Genomic DNA, 23,962 nt, shown 5'->3' on the forward strand with positions numbered 1-23,962 from the left:
CTAAATTATTCATGTTAACGTTTATATTTCTTTGTGTGGCTGGTCCCAGGTTCCCACCAGTCTGCCCACTGCTCCCACAGGTCAAATGTATAGTCTTATTCTTCAGTATGTCCGGTTCACACCCCGTTGGATGTGTTCACAATGTTTGCACAGTCTCACGACCACTTGTCAACCTTTTGTTTGGAAGTTTTTTGAATTTTAATAACTAGGAATAAGGCAGGAAGTCTGCGTTCCATTTTTTCTTTTCAGCAACATTTTCAGTAATACATAATTTACTCACTCGCAGCCACTGGACTTAGCTTTAGTAGAGATAGGGAAAGAAACCCAGCTGAATGTGTTGAAAGACCTTAATCTTAAGCAATCAAGAGAAAATCACATTCCAAATAATTAGACAAACACCACTTATGCATTTGTTTACCCCCACTCAAAACTCTAAACTATTGTTGCCCAGTTTTACACAAGGATGGTGCTCAGACACATGTTTATCAGTTGTTCCACTCAGTCGCTCTGATGAGTTACAGCAGTGGTGATATTGCAGCTTTTCGGTCGTGCTGGGGTCACTTCCTCTCCTGCGGGTCCAAACCGGCATTCAGAATCTGTTGCTGACGTAGTCCTGACATTTCTACCAGGAGTCAGAACGGAACAAGTGGTTGGTTGTTTGTTGCTCTGTTCTTCTCTGGGAAGTGAGATATCTTGTTTTTGTGTCTTCTTAATAAGGATCATTCCATCATTCATGGTTTCTTTACTTAACAGGTCATTACAGTTTGTGTGACTTTGTGTCTGTGTCACTGGTCACTGTGTGAATCCCTGCAGCAGATACACTGTACATTAATATACATACCTATAATTCTATTAGTGCCATTCCATTGCAAATAATTACAGCACGTCACTAATATCTCAACTATCGTGGCCTGTCATGTATTCAGTTTTACGTGATCATGAGTAGAAGACGTAATCAGTGACTTTCAAAGTGCTGAAAATGTAATAACTCCAAGCCAAATTACTCCGTCTCCTTTTTGACCACTGTGCATGCAGATTTCCTGCATAAGTGGCCCCTATCATGGTGTCATTTGTTAATGCCCTTGACTATGCAGATTAAGCAAACAACTTATGCAAATGCACCTCTACTTTGCCAATTCCAATTAATATGAGCAACAGAAACTTCCATTGTTATTCAGCCTCAGAACTCCTAATATGTTTCAAAGGGGATTTGTTTTATGTAAATTACTAATATTTACATATTACTGATATTTTATTTCACACTTTTTACTTATCTTTCTGTAACTGGTTCTACTTGTTTGAAAAAGCTTAGGTTCTATTTATTTATTTATTATAAATGTATCACCTACCTCCTGTTAGTAGCTAGTAGTAACTCTCTGATCAGAGGAAGAACTTCATTTCTTTCATTTTTGTTTGAAACAAACAAATAAAGTGTTTTGTCTTTTTGTCACCTTGACATACTTTCAAATTTCACAAGTCACCTGGTTCTCAGCTGGCTGCCATCAATCTACATCACAGTAAATATTAAAAGTGTGGCAATTCCTGTTCAAAAGGCTTTAAAACCCTCACTTCAGTTCTTTATTTTTTCCTGCGTTCATCACTTACTGCCAATTAAACGGACTAATACTAGAACACAAATAAAAATCCTTCACAGACAAACACGGTCACCACTTTTTTAGCATTCACCTCTTAAACATGCTGTGGACGGCTTTACTTGCACTGGTCTTCATTTGGCTGGGATTTAGTCCTGCTTGTTACGTTGGTAGTTACATGTACATGTACATATTCTCCTCATGGACAGAGAAGATCCAATGCTCCTGATGATGATAATCAGGCTCTCCAGTAGACAGATAATTAGTGAAACCACCGGACGAAGCAGCCTAATTGTTTTATTGATGGTTGCAGGGTGTGGGACACTGACAGTGGCTCAGCACGTCTCACCTCAGGCTCCGTGGCTTTGATCTATGTCTGTGTTATCACCTTTTCAGCTCGTTCCGTCTGTCTCTGCTTCTGTTGGCTTCAGCTGCTGTCCCTCCACTAACCTGTCCTCACGGCCGGTTCAATATCCTTCATCTGTCCATCCAGCGCCCACATTCAGCTCCTCACCCGCATGTGCAGGGATTCATCTCTGCACCACAGAAATGGGCTCAAAAGTCATTAGCAGCCTTTTATGTTCTCTGTGACAGACTGCTGCTTTTCTACTCTCTTCTTTGTGCTTTGTGTCCCTTTGTGTCTCCATCCCTTGCTCTCTGATCTCAAGGCAGCTCCCAGTTGATATCTACATTTAGTCATTTATCCTATGCAGCTGTAAGCGACAAAAATCTGTAACAAAATAGTACAAATGTAGAACAATTTGCCTTTGATCTGCTTTATTTAACCATATTTAATTTAACTTGATATTTATTTTATATAGTGTCATATTCATAACGTCACCAAACTGTAAAAAAGGAGCTGGTTTTACGGTAGCTCCTGGCACTTAAACACATACTGAACAGAGTTGCATTACACAAATTAGTCGAGTGGAATGTTCTGAACTTTGTTTCGAGGTGAAATGCTTGTATGATGCATGGCAGCTTTTCTCAAAACACAGTGTTTGTTAGGCACTAACTTTTTTGGCATCACTTTGACTTTGATCCGTATTCTCGTGGCTAGATTGTGTGACTCTGTTCGTGCCTTTAACTCTCTCTCTCTCACTCTCCCTCTCTCTCCTTCTCTCTCTCTCTTTCTTTCTCTCGCTCTCTTTCTCTCTCTCTCTCTCTCTCTCGCTCTCTCTCTCTGTACTTCCTCCCTTTTTCCTCTGTCTGTGCTCAAAATGCCACCCTGCTCCCCTCAGGGCGGGATGATTGCGCTTCTGCTTTCCGTCCTCTGCCTGGTTCTAATCCTCTACACCCGGAGGCGCTGGTGTAAACGCCGTCGCATCCCTCAGCCCCAGAAGAGTGCCAGTGCTGAGGCGGCTAATGAGATCCACTACATCCCCTCGGTTCTGATGGGAGGCCAGGCACGGGAGAGCTTGAGGAATTCTCGTGGTCAGGGGCCAAACTCCAGTGGAACCCTCAGCATCCGGGAGACCCCGATTCTGGACGGGTACAGTCAGGGTTTGGGTGCACGAGGGTTGAATGTACTCGTTACTATTCTGTGGATGCATATTCAGTGAATGTGGATGGCTTGTTCACTAATTGCAAAGAGAAGAATGACACCGCATCTTTATCCATAGGTATGAGTATGACATTACAGATCTACGTCACCATCTCCAGCGTGAATGTATGAATGGTGGTGAAGAATTTACCAGCCAAGTCACCCGAACCTTGGACTCTCTGCAGGGTTGCAATGACAAGAACAATATGGACCTCACACCTGGTGAGTTGACTGGTGCACATACAGTGTAGTCACGTCAGGTCATGGAAAGGTAATGTAGATGATGAGCATGACAAAATAAAGCCACTCCACTGTATATTTGTGTAATAAATGATAAAATCATTAGTTCATTCAGGCCATGAATGTTTTAAACCACTTGCTTTATTGTCTCATGCAATTTAACTTAGGTCATGGTTAACTGTATTGTCATTTAAAAAAGAAGAGAGAGTATGTAAATATACAGTACATAACTAAGCAAGCTTGGTTACTGCAGTTACTGTACCACCACTTACACTTGGTAGTGTTTGATTACAACACCCCCATTATCCTGATGGTTTATCGCTTAGTGCATATGATCGATATAGGAAGTAAATGGAACTGGGTCCATTTTTCTTTGTGTATTTATTTTTCTAACTGTCAATCAAACCACTTCATGTCCTAATATCCAGCAAACTGTATTCAGAAAATGTTTTTTTTTTTTTCATGAAACCACTTCATACTATTTTTTTTTATTTATATTATACACTCAGATGAAAACCACAAAATTAGCAAATAGCTGAAAGTCAGATGCTGTTGCAGACTAATTCTGAGCTAAATGCTTGCGTGTTTCTTGCTCCTGCCATTAGCAAAACATTTAATAAATACAGTACTGCATCCTAAACATAACAAACCTACCTTTTCAGTAGACACTTATGTGTCTAATCCTTTTATTGTGCATTAGATTTTTTTTAAATATTGCTATAAAGTAGTCAGTGATGTGGAAGTGTCATGAATCTCATTTTTGGGTTTCTCCTCAACAACATTGCAAGAAGGTTACGTATGTATGCAAAACATAATTTCCTAGGTAGGGAACAGTGTAATTACACTGACACTGTATTACAATTTGAAACAGTCAGTGTGAAACTAAAGAAACCTAATTGGATTTTTAATTAAATATCCAAACGTCTTACTTTCTCATGTAGGTGGAAAGTAGTAATCTAAATTAATGTTGGTGCATGGACAGAGTTTGAAATTTGAGTGTCACAGTAATAAAGGCTGAATATGATTTTGTTGTACTGTTAATAATTTTTTTTTTTCAAAAAACGCAGATCAGGTGTTGGATCACCTTTTCTCTAATATGCAGACAATGCATCAAATATAAATATCCAACCTGCACATATTCTGCACACCAGGAAATGATCAAAAGGATTCCATTCTTCCATTCATGCCAAGAATTTGTTTTGGAGATTTTGAAGACGAGAACTGGAGATTTTATTCATCATCTGAAAGTAATGAAGTAGAAGAGTTTTGAAATTCTCTCAATTTGCAGCAGAGCTGATGCTCCGATAGATCAGAAGATCAGTGATGGTTGGAGCTTTCTGTAGGTTGTTATTATAAAATTCAGTCCTACTGTACCACAGAGGCGACGAAATCAGAGTGATCCATGACAAAATATATTTAAAATGATTAACGGACAGGTAAGGAGACATGCATAAACAATATACTGTACAGTAAACAACTCAAGATGAAAAATGTTGGCTCTCAGAATATGTGAATAAATCAGCTAACAACAAAAGAACCTCAATTGTTACAATATTACTTACTAATACTTAAATTACATCCAGTTCATATCTGGTTTATGTAGCACTAAAACAAACATTTTAAAGCATTTGACGTATTAAAGTCAAGGCTTTACATAGACTTCTACCAAGATATAGTTACAACCCAGTCGACAGTCACTCTGAGCCATGGACCAGGACCATGATATACTCAGTAAGTCAGTTCACTGTACGTGATATGATACAATTCAACCATCAGTAATGGTAATTACTGGTAATCAGTCCACTTTACCTGGGAGCTGTAATGTACAGTCATCATCGTGGAACAGCACAAATTCAGTCACCAGAGCAGATGTGTGAAGATCTAAACTACCAGCAGTTTGATACCGAGACATTTGTGGTGATATTGAAACAACATGCTGTGGTTTCAATGAAGTAAATAGTTTATGGGCCATGAATAAAACTGAAGCTGGGGACCAACTGGCAGATTACCTCCTCTAAAGCTATCTCAGCCGGCGTTTCTTAAAATGATCAATGGAATGACGAATTTACATAGAAATGATATATTTGAAGGGTTATTACACATTTTTTACTGTTTGAGTGGGGGTTTATGTCTCAATATTCACCCAAACAAATCATTTCATTCTGTGAAATTCATATATATTTTTTATTCTCTTGATGACTTTTAATTTCATGCCAGCTTTTCCCTCTTTAATTTGGCGAGTTGCGCTTTCTCTACACTCGACGTGCTTTCTCGCATTACACTAAGTGTTGCTTGTGATTCCAACATTCAGCCATCCATCCATCCATCTTCTTAACCGCTTACTCCCTAGTGCGGGGTCACGGGTGGTGCTGGAGCCTATCCCAGCTGGCTACGGGCGAGAGGCAGGGTACACCCTGGACAGGTCGCCAGTCCATCGCAGGGCAACACATAGACAGACAACCATTCACTCACACACTCACACCTACGGGCAATGGAGAGAAGCCAATCAACCTAATGCACGTCTTTGGGAGGAAGCCGGAGAACCCGGAGAGAACCCACGCAGACACGGGGAGAACGTGCACACAGAAAGGCACCAGGGCCGCCTCCGGGAATCGAACCCAGAACCTTCTTGCTGTGAGGCGACAGTGCTACCCACCGCACCACCGTGCCGCACAACATTCAGCCACTGATCTGTCATTGTTCAGAGCCTACGTTCACGCGTGCCGGTAGCGTTGCTAGCTGCACCCCCCCCCATTCGTTTGTAATTATGTCCCGCATCTCCACAGTGAGCGACAACACCAAACTGGCTTTAATGAACAAATACAAGGACAACATCATCGCCACCAGTCCCATCGACAGCAACCACCAGCAGAACACGCTGCTTCCACATAACACCTCCACCAGTCAACGCAAGCGTCTCTCCAGCAACACCCGTGGTGAGTCACGCTCCCTCATAGACGTGCTCTTTGACACAACTGCATAAAATAGATCACATTTAACACCACTGCTCTGTGCGTCTACCTACTGCCTATGGCAACAAGCACTTAGTGTTATTTTAGCTGTCGCAGTCTGCTGGCCAGAAAACACACATCCAAATGTACTTGTTTCTACAAAGCTTGTGATACTGTACAGTAGGTGCAGTATGATGTAAAGAATGTTCCTGAGGTCCTGATCGTAGTTTGTGAAGGTCCTGAACGTCACTGATTGGTCAAATACCACACACAGGGATGAAATGACCAGCTGTCCTGTTTTTAACATCTCAGAGGACTGAGCTGTTTAGCCTCCTAAAAGGCCTTTTAGCTCAGAGAAGGTTCCAGGGTTGGTCATTATTTATAAATGAGAATAGTTTATTACACTTTTATTAAGAGTATTACATTTTAATGGAACAATTGGGGGCTTGTTCATTTTTTCCTACGGTTGATTTGAGGACAAAATAAGATATCGGGGAAGGAGAAACATGATGGAAGACATTATGCACGGATTGTATAGGTCAAAACCTCCTGGTGCAGGGTCTTACACTTAGAAAATCAACCAGTCACAAAGAGAAAGTGAATAATTTCACAACTATGATAATACAATTGTTTTACCAATTTTATCAGTTGAAACATATACAGTTTGTCAACAAAAGTGTAGCTACTGTACACATTTTCCACTTTACTCAAATTCATTATTTTTTCAGAACAAACCAATATACCAAGAATTTATGAAAAGCTCACAGTGAACTATTACAAGCTTTGCCAAAGTAACACTGATCCTTGCGATCATGCTAGACACCGTTCTGCAGAACCTACTGCACTGTACCATTACAATAATATAATATATAAATATATAATATAATAATATATAATAATATATTGGGTAATTTGTATAATTTTCTTGGTTTTGGAATACGTTTTGTGTTCAGAAGCATTCACTTTAATGGTACATAATTGGAAACTTTATCTCTACTTCTCATCGCAGCGCTCTCTATTCACAGCTTTTAAGGCCACTCACACTCAAACATACGTTATTGCGTTTACCTCGTTTATGACGTTTACCTCGTTTATGAAGTGGAGTTATTACGTGTACATGTTCATCTCGCCGAAGCCTCGTCATCAATTCCCAGCCGCACCTCTTTTTATCTCCTAAATATTTATCTCTCCCTGCTCTAAAGCCCTGAAAGAAATGACAGTGACTCACTGAATACCGCCGCACACGTTTAATCATTAACAACATCATGGATGCCCTTTGGAAAAGTCCCAAGGACCCAGAGACATTTCCAACTCATTGGACAAAAGTTATCAATAGTACAGGAAGGACTTTAGGGCTGTGTTAGAAATGTTAAACCATAAGACACTCACCTGGGGTCAGATTTACTTATAATCTAAATCATCCTGAGAGACGGATTCACTTTTAAGAACCGATCAATACAGAGGTTGAGTGCCAGCGTGGTGTGAATGTGAGCACACGTGTGTCCGTTGTTTTGTTAATGGAGGTCTTCTATCGAACACTTTATCTGCCTGTAGTGGCATCTATATCCATCTGAAGTGTCGTCCTGCCTTTTGTTCCATCTGTTCTCATTTTCATTGTCAGCTCTGCCTCTCACTGTGAGAATGTAGGAGTTATTCTGTATGATGAGTGATTGAGGAGGGAGGTTACAGCGAATAAAACGAGAGACACTGTCCCATTATGATAAACAAGAGGAAAAAGGAGGCTGTGACATTTTCTAAATGCCATTTTGGAAATTTTCAGCTGACCTCAGACTATTCACTCTCCTCCACATTTGGCTGCAAAGATGCTTTATTCTCAGCTCCAATTAAAAACAACTCTGTGGCTGCTTTTGTGGCATAAAGAGAGAGAGGGAGATTAAGGCTGCAGAGATGAAACATGAGCAATTCAGTCCTTCAGTCTTCTGCAACTCTGAGAGCAGGCTGTAATTCCAAATCTGCCCCAGAACACAAACAGGGAATTCACTGTGAATGTGTGCATCATTTATTGCAGCCTCTTCCATAAATGAGCTCAGTTCAGTGATTTAGGTGGAATTATTTTTTTTTTTGTTTGTCCATCTCTGACCTTGATTTTTTCAAGTACAGCCACCACTGTTTTCCCAAACCACAAAAAGACTTTAAATAGAAAAAGAGAACAGGGGAAAATAACAGTCTTCCGTCATGAATAATAGAGGGTGAGAAGAAAGAGTGAGTGTCCCGATCAGCCCACAGAAAGGGGAGCCAGGCAACGTTGGCAGCACCAAATGAAGGTGTTGGAATATTAAAAATGTCAGAGCTCAGATGCTCCGTAAGACGTTTGAGTGAACGATAGACGAAGCAGCGTCTGTGCTGCTTCCAAAGAAGCAGTGGTCAAAGGGCCTGTTATTAGCAGTGTGTCTTATTTGGAATGTGAGTGATACATTTGTGCTGCTGTTGTTCCCTTGTAGCAAGTACCTGTTTTGGTGATTGCAGTCTTTCAAATGTCAAAAGGAAATAAGTGTTAAGTTGTAAAAGCCCTACAAAACCTGAGGGAAAAGGTCAGTGTGGCTGGACATGAACCCCCGATGGCCTTTATGTTTGATGCCAGAGGTCACCGTGGTGTCGACACCCGGCCAAAACTACAGTGCGTGTATTTCTACACTCGACGCACAGCAGATGAAAATCAGATCACTTTTTGTGACAAATGAATCTTGGCATTGTACTGTAAAAGCATGATTTTACTGGTGGTCAGTCAGTTTCCATGGGAATGGAATGTTGAAGAGCTTTGATACTATACAGCAGAGAATGCTCACGCTCAAGGACGTGCTCCACTGTACGTTACAGTTAGCTGTAAAGTCATATTGTACAACTGCAATTTGTAATTTGTGTGAAGAATATGTATCTAAATGCGAAATTGACTGAGACTTCATTGTACAACATTATTGTAAGTGGTTAAAAATGTCACCTTTATATAATGAGGAATCGGGTTTCAGGCGTAAAACGTGTTAATTGGAGAACGCTGGCGAGTCGACAGAGGTCTCGTACCAAATCAAAAACAAATCAGATCTTCATAGAGGGATTTATCAGCAGCGTTGGCTTGAACTGCATGTGTGTTTGAACAAGGCCTGACCCAGTCACCCCTCTGACACATAAAGGGAATCCTAATTGTCATCCTAATTAATTTACTTGATATTTTCATGGTCATTGCAGAAATAGGAAGGCAAAACGATGCTGACACAATGTACTGAAAGAAGCGCCGTTGTGGAATTTTATTGTCTTGCAGCAAAATGGCCTCCTCTGTTTCTCCATGTGCCCGTCCAACACACACTTATTGTGGAATTTCTGTGCTTTCAGGTTTAGTACTCCCCAAAAGCTGCTGTGTAGGAATGAGGCTGTCTAAGCAGACAATTAGACCTGCTTCATGCAGTTTGAGTTGTTGTTGTCGGTGTTTCCAGTCAACTATTTTCATCTCTGTCATAAAATATGCACAAACAGAGCTATTGTTGTCCTCAGCGGACAACTTTTATGCCTGTGTGAGGTGGAGGCAGGTAACGTAATGAGTCTCTCCCTTTTTGCTGAAGATGCCCAAGTGTCTTTCTTTACTCCATATGTCAGGGCATTTATAGACCCCAAAGCTGCTTCTAAAGTAACTACAAGTAGCATAATTGGCAAATGGGATGGTAGAGTACCGGCCCTCACCAGTATTTTAGATTATTATTACTGAGGAGAGGTGTAATTTATTTCTAATTACCCCGGAGCACATGCATCAGGGGTTTTTACTTGTTCTGTAGTCACAAAAAAGATTGAGGTATAAATTAGCATCAGGCCTTCATTCTCTTTCTCCAATAGGAACACAGACACATGTAGATAGATAGAAATATCAGTTTGCAATGCCATCTTTTCTGTAGCACGACCGCCAACCCACATCCGCAGAAAAATCCCCCTTTGAGTTCAGGCCACGCAGCTGCGTGTGCTGCCCGGCCATCTCATCAAAAAAAAAAAAGTGTTAAATAACAATTACTGAGCACAAGCTAAGATGCAATTAATCAGTTCAAGCACGTTGCTCAATACTTTGCTGAGCAGAGAAGGCAGATAAACGGCCTGTCACTGCAGCTGCAGCAGCGTCGCGCACACAGCAACACGGGATTTGCAGCTTAGTTAAGTGGAACCTTAAGAATGGCCCCTCTGGTAGTTTTTGTTGACTGCTTGTATTTTGGACTTTAATTTGACAAACTATGGTGGGATTGCGACCCAATGCCCCCAGTGTGTGTGTTCCTGCAGTTAAGGAGACAACGCGGTAACGAAGGTGGAGCCGTCTCCTCTGCTTCCAACCAAAGGACAATGTGCCTGGACTGTCTACAGGAAAGTCAACGCTGTGCTTGATGCTTTTGTCCCCCTACTGACATAATTAATGCACGAGGGCAGCAGAGAAATGGTGAAACAAGGTTGGAACAGGCTTCTTTCAGTCACCACACACCAAAACATATGGAAATACTGTAGGTCCTCTGCGACAGTCAGTGACTTTTAAAGCAGCACTGCAGCAGCTGCAAGTCTTTGGGCTGTGGCAGGAAACCTGATAAAACACAAACAGACATTGGGCAGAATTGTGCCGTGTTGCTGTGTAGACGATCTTCCAGTTAATGTTTGGATGGTCCTGTTGCACTGGGCACAGCCCGCTTGGATTGTGTTTGGTACCAAAGGCTGATAAAGTACAGTACCTGCTGCAGGAGGTTTGGTCTGATTCCTCAGGAGACACTTCCTCCTCTTTAAGCCAGCCAGCGCCAGGCCTTTACATTTCAAGGGCCCTAATGAGTGGAAAAAAGAGCCATGAAGCACCTGCAGTACAGTAAGCAGCAAGCTGGACCCTGCAGCAGATTGCTCTGATACCATCAATTAATAAATTAGACTTAGATAAATATATAAATACGCTGAAAACATGACATGTCACTTCTACCTAAGTATTTGGGAATTTATGTCACTTAATGCACCTAAAATAATAAGTATTTCAGCTCTAAATATATATTTTCTCATTTTCAATTGTAACAGCTGAGCCTGCACTTATTTCAAATACATTTATTGTGTTTCTGAAAATACTTGCACTTTACAGAGAGAGACATGCTACTGCTCTTTGAATTACAGTCCTTCAACCTATTCTAGTGCAGAACCATTACATTATAGCTAACACATCTTTTGTGTTCACTCCTCTTAGAAAGCTGTGCTCTTGACAGCTCTGCTAAGTTCAGGAAGCCATTTAACATTCAAGTCAGCTACATACTGTACCGTATATGTTGAAGAAAAAGGAATGGCATGGCTAAAAAGTGTCTATCTTTATTTCTGAATTTGGAATGTCATTTTAATAACTACAGTATTAATCAAAATGGATGAGTAAGTTGATCAGTAATCTGTTATTCTAGACTGTGAATACAGTTTGCGGACAGCAGATATACGTCAAAAGAAACTCTAGTGTCGTAAGAGTCATCAAGTGATGATGAGTGAGACGTTCTCTCATTGTTCAGAGGTATTTGAGGCACTTGTGGTTTCTTACAGGGAGAACTAGTTTCCCTATAGACCACTTCTGGTTTTACAGGATGAGATGTGTTTTTGAGCCCTTGTCCTGTGACAGTTTCTCGATACTGGCTGACTTTTAATGTCCAGGTTTGTTGCTTTGACATTTTTGCTTCGCAGCTTTCCAGCTTCCACAGCTTTTGTTCAGTCACTTGTCCTGTTTAATCGCAGCTGCTCACTCATAAAGGATTTTTGTCCCACATGAGGTCTACAATGAGCATTTCAGGCTAAAGATGGACAGTTGTTCTTTTCTGAACCACAGTGCCCTGTTCTAATTTACTGTCCTGTGTAGCCTACTCCAAATCACGAAACAATGGACTCAACGTGTTCATTCCGGGCTCGTTCTCTGTGTGGACCTTCCACCAGTTACAGCTTGGATAGACTCCAGCACCCCTGCCATTTGCAGAGGTGCCCCGTTGCAGATTGACCCTTATGAGGATAAGAGGAATAGACTGCATCTTGTGGAATTGATCCAAGCTTCAGCCTCAGATGTGTGGAAAATCCAGCACTGACTGAGCCTCACATTTAAAGCAGTCTAAATACTAGAAATATGCAGATTTGTGTGTAGACTTGCTGATATTTGGTCAGTATAAATAAAATGTATCTACTGCACGTTGTAATCATCATAGTTGTAGTAAGAAGAGACATACTGTACAGTATGTGATGATCTGGACGAGAGGACCTCAAACACAGAGCCACAGACCGGTCATTAGGTACCAGGCCTGAATGAATGAATGAAATAAATATTTTTAGCCACCCAGAAGCTAGCTACAATATAATGAGTAAAAAAAAGGCTTTGGAGGCTTCCTTTGGAAAGAGAAATAGGCCCAATGGCATTCCTAATGCGAGTATATGGGCTGCAGGTGATTCTCAGTCACCACCTGCTTCATATAGTCAGCGTCCACGGACAGCGATTGTCCTCTGTTACCCCCAGTTAGGGTTGGGTCATACTGTAGAAGGGAAACCAGCTCATTGCTCCCTCTAGTTCCAATAGTGGTGAGTTGTATATTTAACCTTGTTCTTAGTCGTGAAAATTTGTGTTTACTGGTGTTTACTGGTGTTTACTGGTGTTTACTGGTCCACTGTGCAGCTTGGGGACCACTGATCAAGATAGATTTTTTATGCATGTTTAACTTCTGTGATTTTTTGGTGAAGTGCCTACTAAAACTGAGTGATCTCTGGTCGAATAGGTTTGTTTGAGGCTGGTTCTTGTTAGAACGTCCTGAGTTTATCGCTTTAAACTATTTCAGGCTGGATCTTGTTAGATTGTCGTGGGTTTATCGCTTTAACCTATTTTCAGGCTGGTTCTTGTTAGAACATTGTGAGTTTATCGTTTTAACCTATTTTCAGGCTGGTTCTTGTTAGAACATTGTGAGTTTATCGTTTTAACCTATTTTCAGGCTGGTTCTTGTTAGAACGTCCTGAGTTTATTGCTTTAACCTATTTTCAGGCTGGTTCTTGTTAGAACGTCCTGAGTTTATCGCTTTAAACTATTTCAGGCTGGATCTTGTTAGAACGTCGTGGGTTTATCGCTTTAACCTATTTTCAGGCTGGTTCTTGTTAGAACATTGTGAGTTTATCGTTTTAACCTATTTTCAGGCTGGTTCTTGTTAGAACATTGTGAGTTTATCGTTTTAACCTATTTTCAGGCTGGTTCTTGTTAGAACGTCCTGAGTTTATTGCTTTAACCTATTTTCAGGCTGGTCCTTTTTAGAACGTCCTGAGTTTATCGCTTTAAACTATTTCAGGCTGGATCTTGTTAGAACGTCGTGGGTTTATTGCTTTAACCTATTTTCAGGCTGGTTCTTGTTAGAACATTGTGAGTTTATCGCTTTAACCTATTTTCAGGCTGGTTCTTGTTAGAACGTCCTGAGTTTATCGCTTTAACCTATTTTCAGGCAGGTTCTTGTTAGAACGTCGTGAGTTTATCGCTTTAACCTATTTTTTAGGCTGGTTCTTGTTAGAACGTCCTGAGTTTATCGCTTTAACCTATTTATAGGCTGGATCTTGTTAGAACGTCCTGAGTTTATCGCTTTAACCTATTTATAGGCTGGATCTTGTTAGAACGTCCTGAGTTTATCGCTTTAACCTATTTTCAGGCCGGTTCTTGGTAGAACGTCCTCAGTTTATCGCTTTAACCTCTTTTCAGGCTGGTTCTTGCAGAAGAGGTAAATGCACTGGATGCATTTCTGTATATCCCCCAAAATGAGCTGCCTGATGTCTGGACCAACTGACTGACAAACCCGTTTTGACACATACAGCTGCTCTTGATAATGTCTAACAAAGTGGGTTTCTGAAATTGCCTTTGTTCTTAGACTGCCTTCAGAAGATAATGAATTCCATTTTGAAAAGTCATTGGATTTGTTTGAGCCTTAATAACTAAAGTCTTGTTATTATTTATTCTAAGTTTGAAGTTATTAGAGAATATTTTTGGCTTGAAGGAGTAGCTCCTCTCTCTCCAGTCTAGTACATAGAGAGTTTCGTCTTTGTTTCTGTGCAGGCGCTTAATAGCGCACTGAATGATGTTCTGGGAGACTTTGTTCCATGCCACTAAATATTTCTGGGGAAAAATCGTGCAGTGTGTATTGCTTTATTATTAAATCAGTAGTTTGAAATGCTGCTGAAACAATGGTGTCATTTAAACAGCCATCCCACTTGTAAAGTCATGGCAGTGTCTGTGCCGTCAGATAGTCATGGCTGCCAATAATGTTTACTCTGTGCATTCATATCTACAATGCATATTGTTCCAAAACCAGCAATGTGAAAAGCTGATGAAGCTGCTGTCATGAAAATGTCCTTCTGAGTTTGTCATATTGATACTGCTGCCAAATTTGTTTTGATTCCTCTATTGTTTCTGAGAGAGCTTCTCCAGTTTAATCAAACGCTATGTTTTGGTCGGGGATTTTTAAAGCCCTTGTAACTGAGCAGCGTTACCCTGCATTTTTATTCTGATCCCCATGTATTGGGCTGAAGCAGCAAGTGTGTGCTGCTTTGATGGATTTCCCCACTCACTTTGTGATTTACCGTCCAGTGACGCTCACAGTATAAGACAAGCCTTAATACTGCCCTCTAAAGATAATGCCTTGGCTAATCCCACCTGAAATACATTGTGGACATATGGAGACTATTTTAAATCTAATTTATTTTAAATAGTTTGGCCCTCATTCATATTTGTCTTTGGGAATATCTTGGAGCTTGACATTATTGGTCATTCTGCCCACTGTAACAACACTGGATGAATCCTTTATTCATTCTGTGGAATACCATTTTTCTTCAATATCCACATGAATGGACGATAACAAATAAGCAAGCAACATAATTTCCACTCAAAGACTGTATTGATATCACGGTTGTGCGTGCTGTATTTATATTGTGCGTAACTCTACACGCTTTTCATCTCACATCATCTAATAGAAACTCCCTTGCGTTCTAGCTTTACATGTATCCAAGCATTAGTCAACAGCACCCCAGTGACTGAAGGGTTAAGTTTAGGGTACAGTAGGTTGAAAAGGATCCTGTTGATAATGTATGTACAGACCAAGAAAGGTTGTTCAGCTTTGCAAAGGAATCAACAACGTAAGAAGAGAATTAAAGTATTAAAGTCTTTTTGCGTGAACTTCATTCTGCAAAAAGTAAAACTTGCTTTGTTGAAACGTGCAGTTGCAGTTCAGCGCTCCTGGTAAAATGAAGGGATCGCACAGTCACAACATGCGAAGCCCTGTGGCTGAACGAGACAGAGACGCATTTAGCATTTAGAAGTGACACACAGTTCACTCCCACCCACTGTTCTGCTCTGGATGCCTGCTTGGCCATGCTGGTGCTCTCTTACTGGACCAGTAATAAATTCTCTAAATCTAAAGTGGTCAGTGACGTGAAGCCATTGTGCCTCCCATTAAAAAATAGATTTGTTTTAGCCATTGCGCTTCCGTCTCCATTTGCCTGCATCTCAATTATTGATTGGACCAGGCCTCTGTGCTCTGACCTACGTCCACATGGAGTCCAGCAGCAGGTTCATCTTCCTTCAGGCTGCCCTTTCTCCGCCATCTGTGTGATGAGCACACATCTCCCCACCACTGCTCCACAACCTTTCTTTTCATTAGAGCTGTGTTCTTTGTGTGAATCCAACAGCGGGTTCAACATTCTTGAACCCAGACGGGGACTCTGGGACGGAGGCAGACAGTGAGCCTCAGCTGGCCTTTTACACTGACCCAAACCGCAGTCGGCGCCGGAGTCGAGGTATGAGAAATGGTAACGCCAACAGCGCGTGGGGCTCCGGGGGTAAGGAGGACTTTTACACTACAGACAGTTTATCCGCCGTTTGATGGTGTTGCCATCGCCATGACGCATGACATGTAACCTTTACAGTGTGTAAAGCAGATGAATGGCGCAGTGTTGTACAAGGAAACCTGTACAGTATTTCTGTGTATATGGTGTATGTATATATTTATATATAGGTGTGTGCAGCGTGGTTGTGAGCATGTCAAAGTGATCTCAGTGCATCTGCATAGATCTTGTTGGATAGAATCAAACAAGATAATGAGATCAGAGGTTTTCAGTGGGAAGCATCTTAATATGCATTTGATATGCATATTATCCGCATCTTCAGACATAAATATCCACCTTATTGGGAAATAATATCGCAACCTAAATATTATTTCTAAGGAGGATCTTGCCAACGTGAAGCGCTTTATCTGTCAGCGCCGCATCCTCGCAGCTTTGATGTACAGTAATGGGGTGTGGAAGCGAGACAAAAGGAGGAGGGCAAAAAAAGGAAAAGACACAATGCCCTCAAAATAATAGCTGCTGTCAGAAGGCGTTACAAGGCTTTAAACGCCTCCAAGCCAATTAATTCTCCGTCATGTGCACAGGTGTCACAAATACGGCAGAGCCTCCAGAAGTGAAGCCAACACCTTTAATTAGAGCAAGGTTTAAGAATAGAATGAAACGGTGCAGCACTGCCCCGGCTGCGTTGTTTAGATCCGGAGGAGAGGGTGATTCATTAAGCATGAAACGCACTCCTTCAGCTCAGGCCAAAGTCGGCCATATTGAAATACTCCAGCCGCAGGACATGCGCAGTTTGTGTGCCTTTATAAATGTATATAAATATAAAAAGATGACACGATGCCCTACAGGACGCCCACTTCCTCACTGGGTTTTAACCAAACTAGCTTCACACATAATGTGACAGGTCAGCTTTCTACTCTGCCTTCTGTTTCAAGCAGTGCCTCAGGCCATTTCCAATGAGAAAGTTCAGTCTCCACTTGTTTTGCTAGTTAAAACGCATCCCTTAAAGAAGTGCAGGTGGCTGCATCCAAGGTCACTTTGGGGTTTGTTACTTTTTAATTTGTGTGTGTTTGTGAATAAATGATCCCAGTGGTACAAGGTCACACAGTCCAGTAAATGAGAGAAGGGGGCGTGTCCTCACTGGAGCTGAGACGAACTCTGAACTATTTCATTTAGGCCTTTTAGCCCCCACACACACACATGCACACACTCACACACACACACACACACACACACACACACACACACACACACACACATGAAGACATGCATGCACACACACATGCACGCACGCATGCATGCATGCGCACTCAGACACACACACACTCGCACACGCACACACACACGCACACACACACACACACGCACGCACACGCACACACACACACTAACACACACACACACACACACACACACACGAACACATGCATGCACACGCACACACACACACACACACACACACACACGCACACACACACATGCACAAACGCACACACACACACACACACACACACACACACGTGAACATGCACATAAACACACACGCACAAACACACATGCACACACACAAACACCTTTGCAGTTTCTGATCCTTTTGTCTCGTTTGTTAAAAGCCTCTCTGTAGCCTGTGCACATGTTTGTGTGGCTGTTTGTGTGGCTGTGTGCACATGTTTGTGTGGCTGTGCACATGTTTGTGTGGCTGTGTGCACATGTTTGTGTGGCTGTGTGCATGTTTGTGTGGCTGTACACATGTTTGTGTGGCTGTTTGTGTGGCTGTGTGCACATGTTTGTGTGGCTGTGCACATGTTTGTGTGGCTGTGTGCATGTACACTCACGGTGTGTGCGTCGTGGGGGGCCACATGTGCTTCCTGTGCTGCTTCCCACTGGTTGCTGTTGCCGACCCTCCTGCTCTTGTTTCCTCCCAGCAGCAGGGTCCCCTCGGAGCCCCATCAGTAAGACCACCCTGACCCTCATCAGCGTGGTCAGCTGCGTCCTGGGCCTGGTCTGCTCCTCGCACCTGTCCTGCAGCCTCTCCGTCCGGGTCATCCTGCACGTGCCGGAGCACCTCATCGCAGACGGTGAGCTTTGTGTGCAGCGTTTCCCTCAGCGCGTGGCTGCGAGCGCCTCAGGGCTTCTGTGCTGAGTTCAGGCCGAGCCGCTGAGCTGCCGTTTCAGAGACACAGGTAAATGCCAGCTTCCACCCCCCACGTGGGAGCGCACAACAGATGTGCCCTCAAAGCCTCAGAGCACATTGAGGCCGGGTCGCGGTGACCACCCGCGGAAACCCTCCATCACTCGTCACCTTGTAGCTTCCGATGTGTTGAACCATCGCACTAATGGATTCCAATGTAGCATCTAGAGGGAAAAACACGTCGCGGCCACGCCGACTGCTGCCTCATTGGCATTTCTCAGCTGTCACACAAGTACAGGCAGTCCAGATGTATTATAGACTGCGGCCGAGCTCACTCATCTATCATGTGCAGGTCTGATTTGATTCCAGGGAGGTTTTAAGATTCCAGGGAGACGTCCAGGGAAGGAACTTTAGGAGGAGAGATGAAAGATAGCGAATTCGCCTGTTGAATTACAAAACTGGGATCGATTTAGAATGTTTCCATAAATGTCTCCACAATCTCATCAGGCTTGATTTGGTGTCACGGTGAATCGGGTAAAAATCTGGATTTTACCACTAGGGAGGGACGCTATTAATGCCAGCAGCTGTGCACGAGTCTGCCTTAAAATGCTGCGCAGAAAAGCTCCCACCTCTTTCTTCTTTTTGCCTTTCAGTCGTCCAGACACGTCTGTGTGCTTCCACAGTGATAATATCTCCTGCTATTCAGAATACATAAAGAACGGGACAAACTTATTTATGATTTGGAGATAGTCTAGAAAAGAAATGTTGCAAAGTTTATTATGTCAGATTGCATTCCTGGGAATAGGTTTTCTGCCACCATCCAAATTACACGTGGAACCTTCTCCAGCTCCGTCCTGTGACTCTGGTCTGAGGCTCATGTGCCTGCACAAGCAGCAGCTGAACAGTTACTTCCGTCTGTCCTCAGACCAGGCCTGTCGCACAGTCTGCTGGAAAATGGACGTTTCAGCCTCAGTGGCTCATAAAGTGTAGCAGGACACAGTGAACACAAACTGCTGGATGCTTTGGAGCCTTTTTTTAATCCATAAAGAAGGAGGGCGGTGGTTCTGACTCCAAAGTCACTGACAGTCACCGAAAAACCCTGAGCTATTTTATTAACAGTTGTCTAAACAAGTGCGTGAAACTTTTCAAATACTGTATTAATTGGCAAATCAGCTGATACATGAGTCTGCACCAAATGAATGACCCTTTGCTTCCCTGGACACACGTTCTCATTGTGGCTCCTACATTTACTGACATAAAACTCATTTGTATGTTTTCTGGCCACCAGTTGCATCATTTATCTTATCTTTTTTTCATATGTTGTGTCAATTTTAATAGCTTTTCCACCACAAAGTTATTAAAACAAAAACTGCCTGCCCTCCAGTGGTATTTCTTTTAGTCTGAACAAATTTAATTGGTTGCTAAGCAACTGTGATGTTAAGTTGCTGGTAGATGTCTATCTTATAAAGCCAAGATGCCACCAAAATATTTTAGGTAATTAAGGCTCTAGTTAAAAACTAAACTTGGTTTCTGATTTTTATTCTTTTACTGTAGATTCACTGTAAGTCATGGAATAATACATTTGTATAAATACAGTGTGTAATATTTGTAGTGTTGCTGCCGACGTTGAAAGTCTGGCTGCATTTTCATCTCATAAACAGTTCATCATTGTGCAAAGCAAAATAAGAGGCTGATGATTGTTGATGTAGATGTAGATGGGGGACATGTGTACAGCCATTTTTAGTGCTCAGCCACGTTCCAGTTTTAGAGGGATCATCAAAGGGGACAGCACTTACTAGGCCACATGGAGCTCGCCCAGATCTCATTAAATGTACCGGTACGCGGACGCCTGGTGCTCCCATCCTTCAAAACGGACAGGACTGCGGTCACTCCTAGTTGCTGCCTATTTGCAGGAATCACTCAGTGTTGGTGCTCAGTGAAGCTGTTGTCCAGGAAACCACAGCCACCTTTTATTGTCAAATACAGACGTTCTCATCAGTTGCAAACTCATATAAAAACCACCATTGTACGAAAAGCGCGTTTATTGTGTGCTGCGCTTTTCTACAGTACAACAAAACAGTAAAAGCATAAATAGATAAGTTTAAAATAAGCCGGAACACTCCCACATGCAGTCTCTGCCTCATTATCCTGTGAAGAACACAGTGGCCAAAAATAAAGTTCAGCAGCACTTCTTTGCCAAGTAATAAATACATGAAATGAGTTGTGATGCTGAAATCAGTGGCTCATCGTTGCTTTGGATTCGTGCCTCTAATGTAAAGATCACGGCAGGGGAGTTTAATAAAATCACAATGAAGTGAGGCACGCGTGAAAAGCATTAATCATCAGCTACAGCATTTCCACACTTTATGGTTTGTGAAGGTGTCAAAATAGTTTGGTAGGTTTAACGATAAAAAAAGAATTGGCACAAATATTAAAATAATATTGTGTTGTGCAACCTTTTTTAATGCACAAACAAACACAGGTCTCAGCCTTCTTTGTTTCATGATCCATGTTACTGTAACCTGGTGCACGCAATGACATCACGCAGCCTATTGTGAATCGTCTGAGGGATGGATGCAGAGCCTGAACGCACATGCAGCTCATAACAGAGAACATTGGATCGTTATTCATTTCATCCCTCATGGTAGTTTAGTGAGGCTCAGCGTTAAGGCTTATTTAAAATGTAAGTACAGTGTAGAATCTGTTTGTTCCATCCTCCTAAACATGTTCCAATATAAGAACTAAGACATGAATATATAATGAGAATAATAGTAAATATATAAAAATAATATGTAATGAGAATAATAATAAATATATAAAAAATAATATATAATGAGAATAATAGTAAATATATGAAGAATAATATATAATGAGCCTGAAAGCTTAAAAGGTGCTTCTGCGTAGTTGTTCCAACCCAAAATTCCGGCTCCACTCGCACCTTTCTCCTCGTGGCGCATGCGTTTGGCTGCGGGCTGCACAGACGACGCCTCAGCTGCTTTTCTGTGGCTGCTATGCTAAAAACCAACAAACATGTCAGCCTTGTATTACTCACAGTTCAGTCACTCGACTTCACAGTGGTGGTTGAGGAGGAGGGCTTTTAGTACTGGCTCAGTCTCGGTTTAAGACAGATCAATATGCAGCATTTTGGCCAAATGCTTGCTTAGTTTTTAATATTTTGCATTTCTGAAAGTATTTTTACCTCCCGCTGAGTTGGAGCATTTTTTAGTTCCATGTTTAATTTAACTGAAAATGATGAGGTTGAAAACATTTCAAGTTCTCTATTCTTTTGTATTGTTTCATAAATCTAAATTCAAATTATGACATTTAACTTTTAATCCAAATCCAGTGTGTCTGTTTCAGTTCTTCACATTGTAATGCATGCATTTTGCAGCTAGTGACCTTTTCTCATTTATTCTTTTATATATTTCCACCCTCCCTCCTCCTTTTATCAACTCTCCCACATCTGTTCTCTCTTTCCTCGTTCCTCCTCCCCTGCAACCTTTTCCTCCTTTCTCCTCTTCTCTTCAGGATCAAGGTTCATTCTGCTTCAGGGGAGCCAGTTGGACGCGTCTGACTGGCTGAACCCGGCCCAGATACTGCTGTACTACCAGCAGAATGCCAGCGGACCCTGGGTCAGCGAGCTGTGTGGACGGCGCCTCCTGGACCCGTGTGAGCACCAGTGTGACCAGGAGACAGGTACAGAAGGCTGAGATCACGGCTCTGGGACCACACTAAACAACTGCACATTTCAACATTCCATCCAGTGTCCACTGATTCAGGATCAAATCAAAGTGCTACGCGTTTTTAGCTCCATGGGCAGGAAACCTCCTGCTGAGACGCCTGAACCGCCTTTTTGATGTGAAGGAGCAGTGGCTCTAAGCGTGTCCCTCCCTCTCCTGGTTCTGAAGCTGGGCCCGGCACCCTGCAGAGGAGCCGGGTTCAGTGGCTCGTGGTGGTGACCTCATTCTTTCAGTCAGTACCTGAAGCTCCTCATTATAGTTGAAGGCTGGAGCATTAAAACCCACCTCCCTCTTCACCACAGCGGTTTGATGCAACATCTGCAAACAACTCCCAGGTCGTTCCCTGGGTCCGTTTCACCCTCAGTTGTTCACACCTCCATGTGTAACAGAAGAGGTTTAGGAGGCACTCAGTGTAGATGCCAAGAAGGCAAATGAATGAGGAGGCAGGGGTTTAAGCTAAAGCCGCAGTATAAGACATCACATCACAGATACGACCCGCACAAACGATTTCAAAGGTCCCAGATCATTATTTAATATCATAATGCACAATATTACAAAGCGCCGTCACTGTGCTGCAGTAAAAGGTTCACAAAATATATACTTTAATTGCTTTGAGGAATTTAATTAAATACTGGAGGAGATGTGTCTGACATATGCAAGCAATTATCATCAAACATCAGCTAATCACAAAACATTTGTTTTGGCAGAAACTTGTTGTGGCATTTGTAAAAGCAGCTAAACAATCTGGAGTATCTGCAAATCTCATACTTAGATGTTCGTTAACACGCATCCAACTCAAAACAGCTTCAGTTCCCAGTTAGAAAGAGCGCCGTTATTCAGCCTGGTGTCACTGGAAAGGAAAACTCCTTGTACGGTAGTTTTAAATACTTTTATAGCGGCAAAAACTTTAAAAACCACTGGTGCCTTTGACCCCGTTTAAAAGTCCTAATATTTTCTGTAGGTGATTTAATTGTTTACAATTCAGACTGTGACTGTGCTCAAATTTGCTGCAGAGCCTGAAATGGAAAATATTCCCCGCGGCGCTTGACCTGGTTTCTCAGCTGTAGCCGATCAGGCCCTGTAGCTGCGTGTCTGTCACCTTAGTTTGCACTCGGCACGACAACGTGGAGGATCTGATCCTGGAGACCTCCACGTACTGCAACACCCTGTTGTTTGCTGCTTCCCTTAACGCCAGTGTGTGTCACTCATCCTTCCTTTCATCTGCTTTCATCTTTGGCTGCAGACGTGGAGGTTCTATAGTCTGGACACCCCTGTCTTCAGTCTCTTTCTGGTCCTGGGGATCTTAGATGTTCCCAGAGCAGATGAAATGCCTTCTCTCCTGTTGTCGCTCTGCTGGGTGATTTTCTGCCAAATTTGCCAATGCGGTTCAGGTCCAGGTCTCCTGGTGACCCAGCGGTCTCTCCTCCTCCTCCAAATCAGGGCACGGTCCTCGGGCCGAGCCCGGGGGAGGGAAGCTCATCAGGTTGTCAGTCCTTGACATGTGGCCAATTTGGACCCAGTGTGAAAGAGTTCCCACCATGTGGTCTCATCACCTGCAGTGAACTTTGCCAGCTGAGCAGCAGGCGAAGGTCCGGGACCCGGGGGCTGCTGATCCACAGCTTCAAAGGCATATGGTCATTAATAATTAACAGCTGATTACAGAATCTATGGTTCTATGAGGCTATGGTTGGTCACACTACATACATACAGTACAGTGTTATGTTTGCAGGTCTGGACTCACAGTAACAGGCTGCAGTTTCCTTCATTCCCGTTGCTTTTCCAGCATTTTGGACCAGGACCGGTCCAATATAAGCAGGAGAAATGGTCTCTATGCTGCATCTACTGCTTTGACACAGGCTGCAATACCTGTTGATCTGTTTTCTGTGTTATTGATTCTTATTATATGTTCACAATGACTATCA

At 42.4% G+C, this 23,962-nt stretch overlaps 1 protein-coding gene across 4 annotated transcripts in view; it reads left to right on the plus strand.

Moving 5' to 3' along the window:
- astn1 (astrotactin 1) overlaps window positions 1–23,962 on the plus strand; it is a 162,292-nt gene that overhangs the window by 58,738 nt on the left and 79,592 nt on the right. Inside the window, exons 3-8 of one of the 4 annotated variants that reach the window (XM_029132985.3) lie at window positions 2,834–3,084; window positions 3,215–3,357; window positions 6,162–6,311; window positions 16,014–16,163; window positions 18,095–18,247; window positions 21,829–21,996. In XM_029132985.3, coding sequence (XP_028988818.2) covers window positions 2,834–3,084; window positions 3,215–3,357; window positions 6,162–6,311; window positions 16,014–16,163; window positions 18,095–18,247; window positions 21,829–21,996 — 1,015 coding nt within the window. The remainder of the gene's footprint in view (window positions 1–2,833; window positions 3,085–3,214; window positions 3,358–6,161; window positions 6,312–16,013; window positions 16,164–18,094; window positions 18,248–21,828; window positions 21,997–23,962) is intronic. The other 3 variants (XM_029132986.3, XM_029132987.3, XM_029132988.3) reach the window with 3 other exon arrangements.

Source organism: Betta splendens, chromosome 17 (genome assembly GCF_900634795.4).
Source record: "Betta splendens chromosome 17, fBetSpl5.4, whole genome shotgun sequence".
NCBI classification, from domain to species: Eukaryota; Metazoa; Chordata; class Actinopteri; order Anabantiformes; family Osphronemidae; genus Betta; species Betta splendens.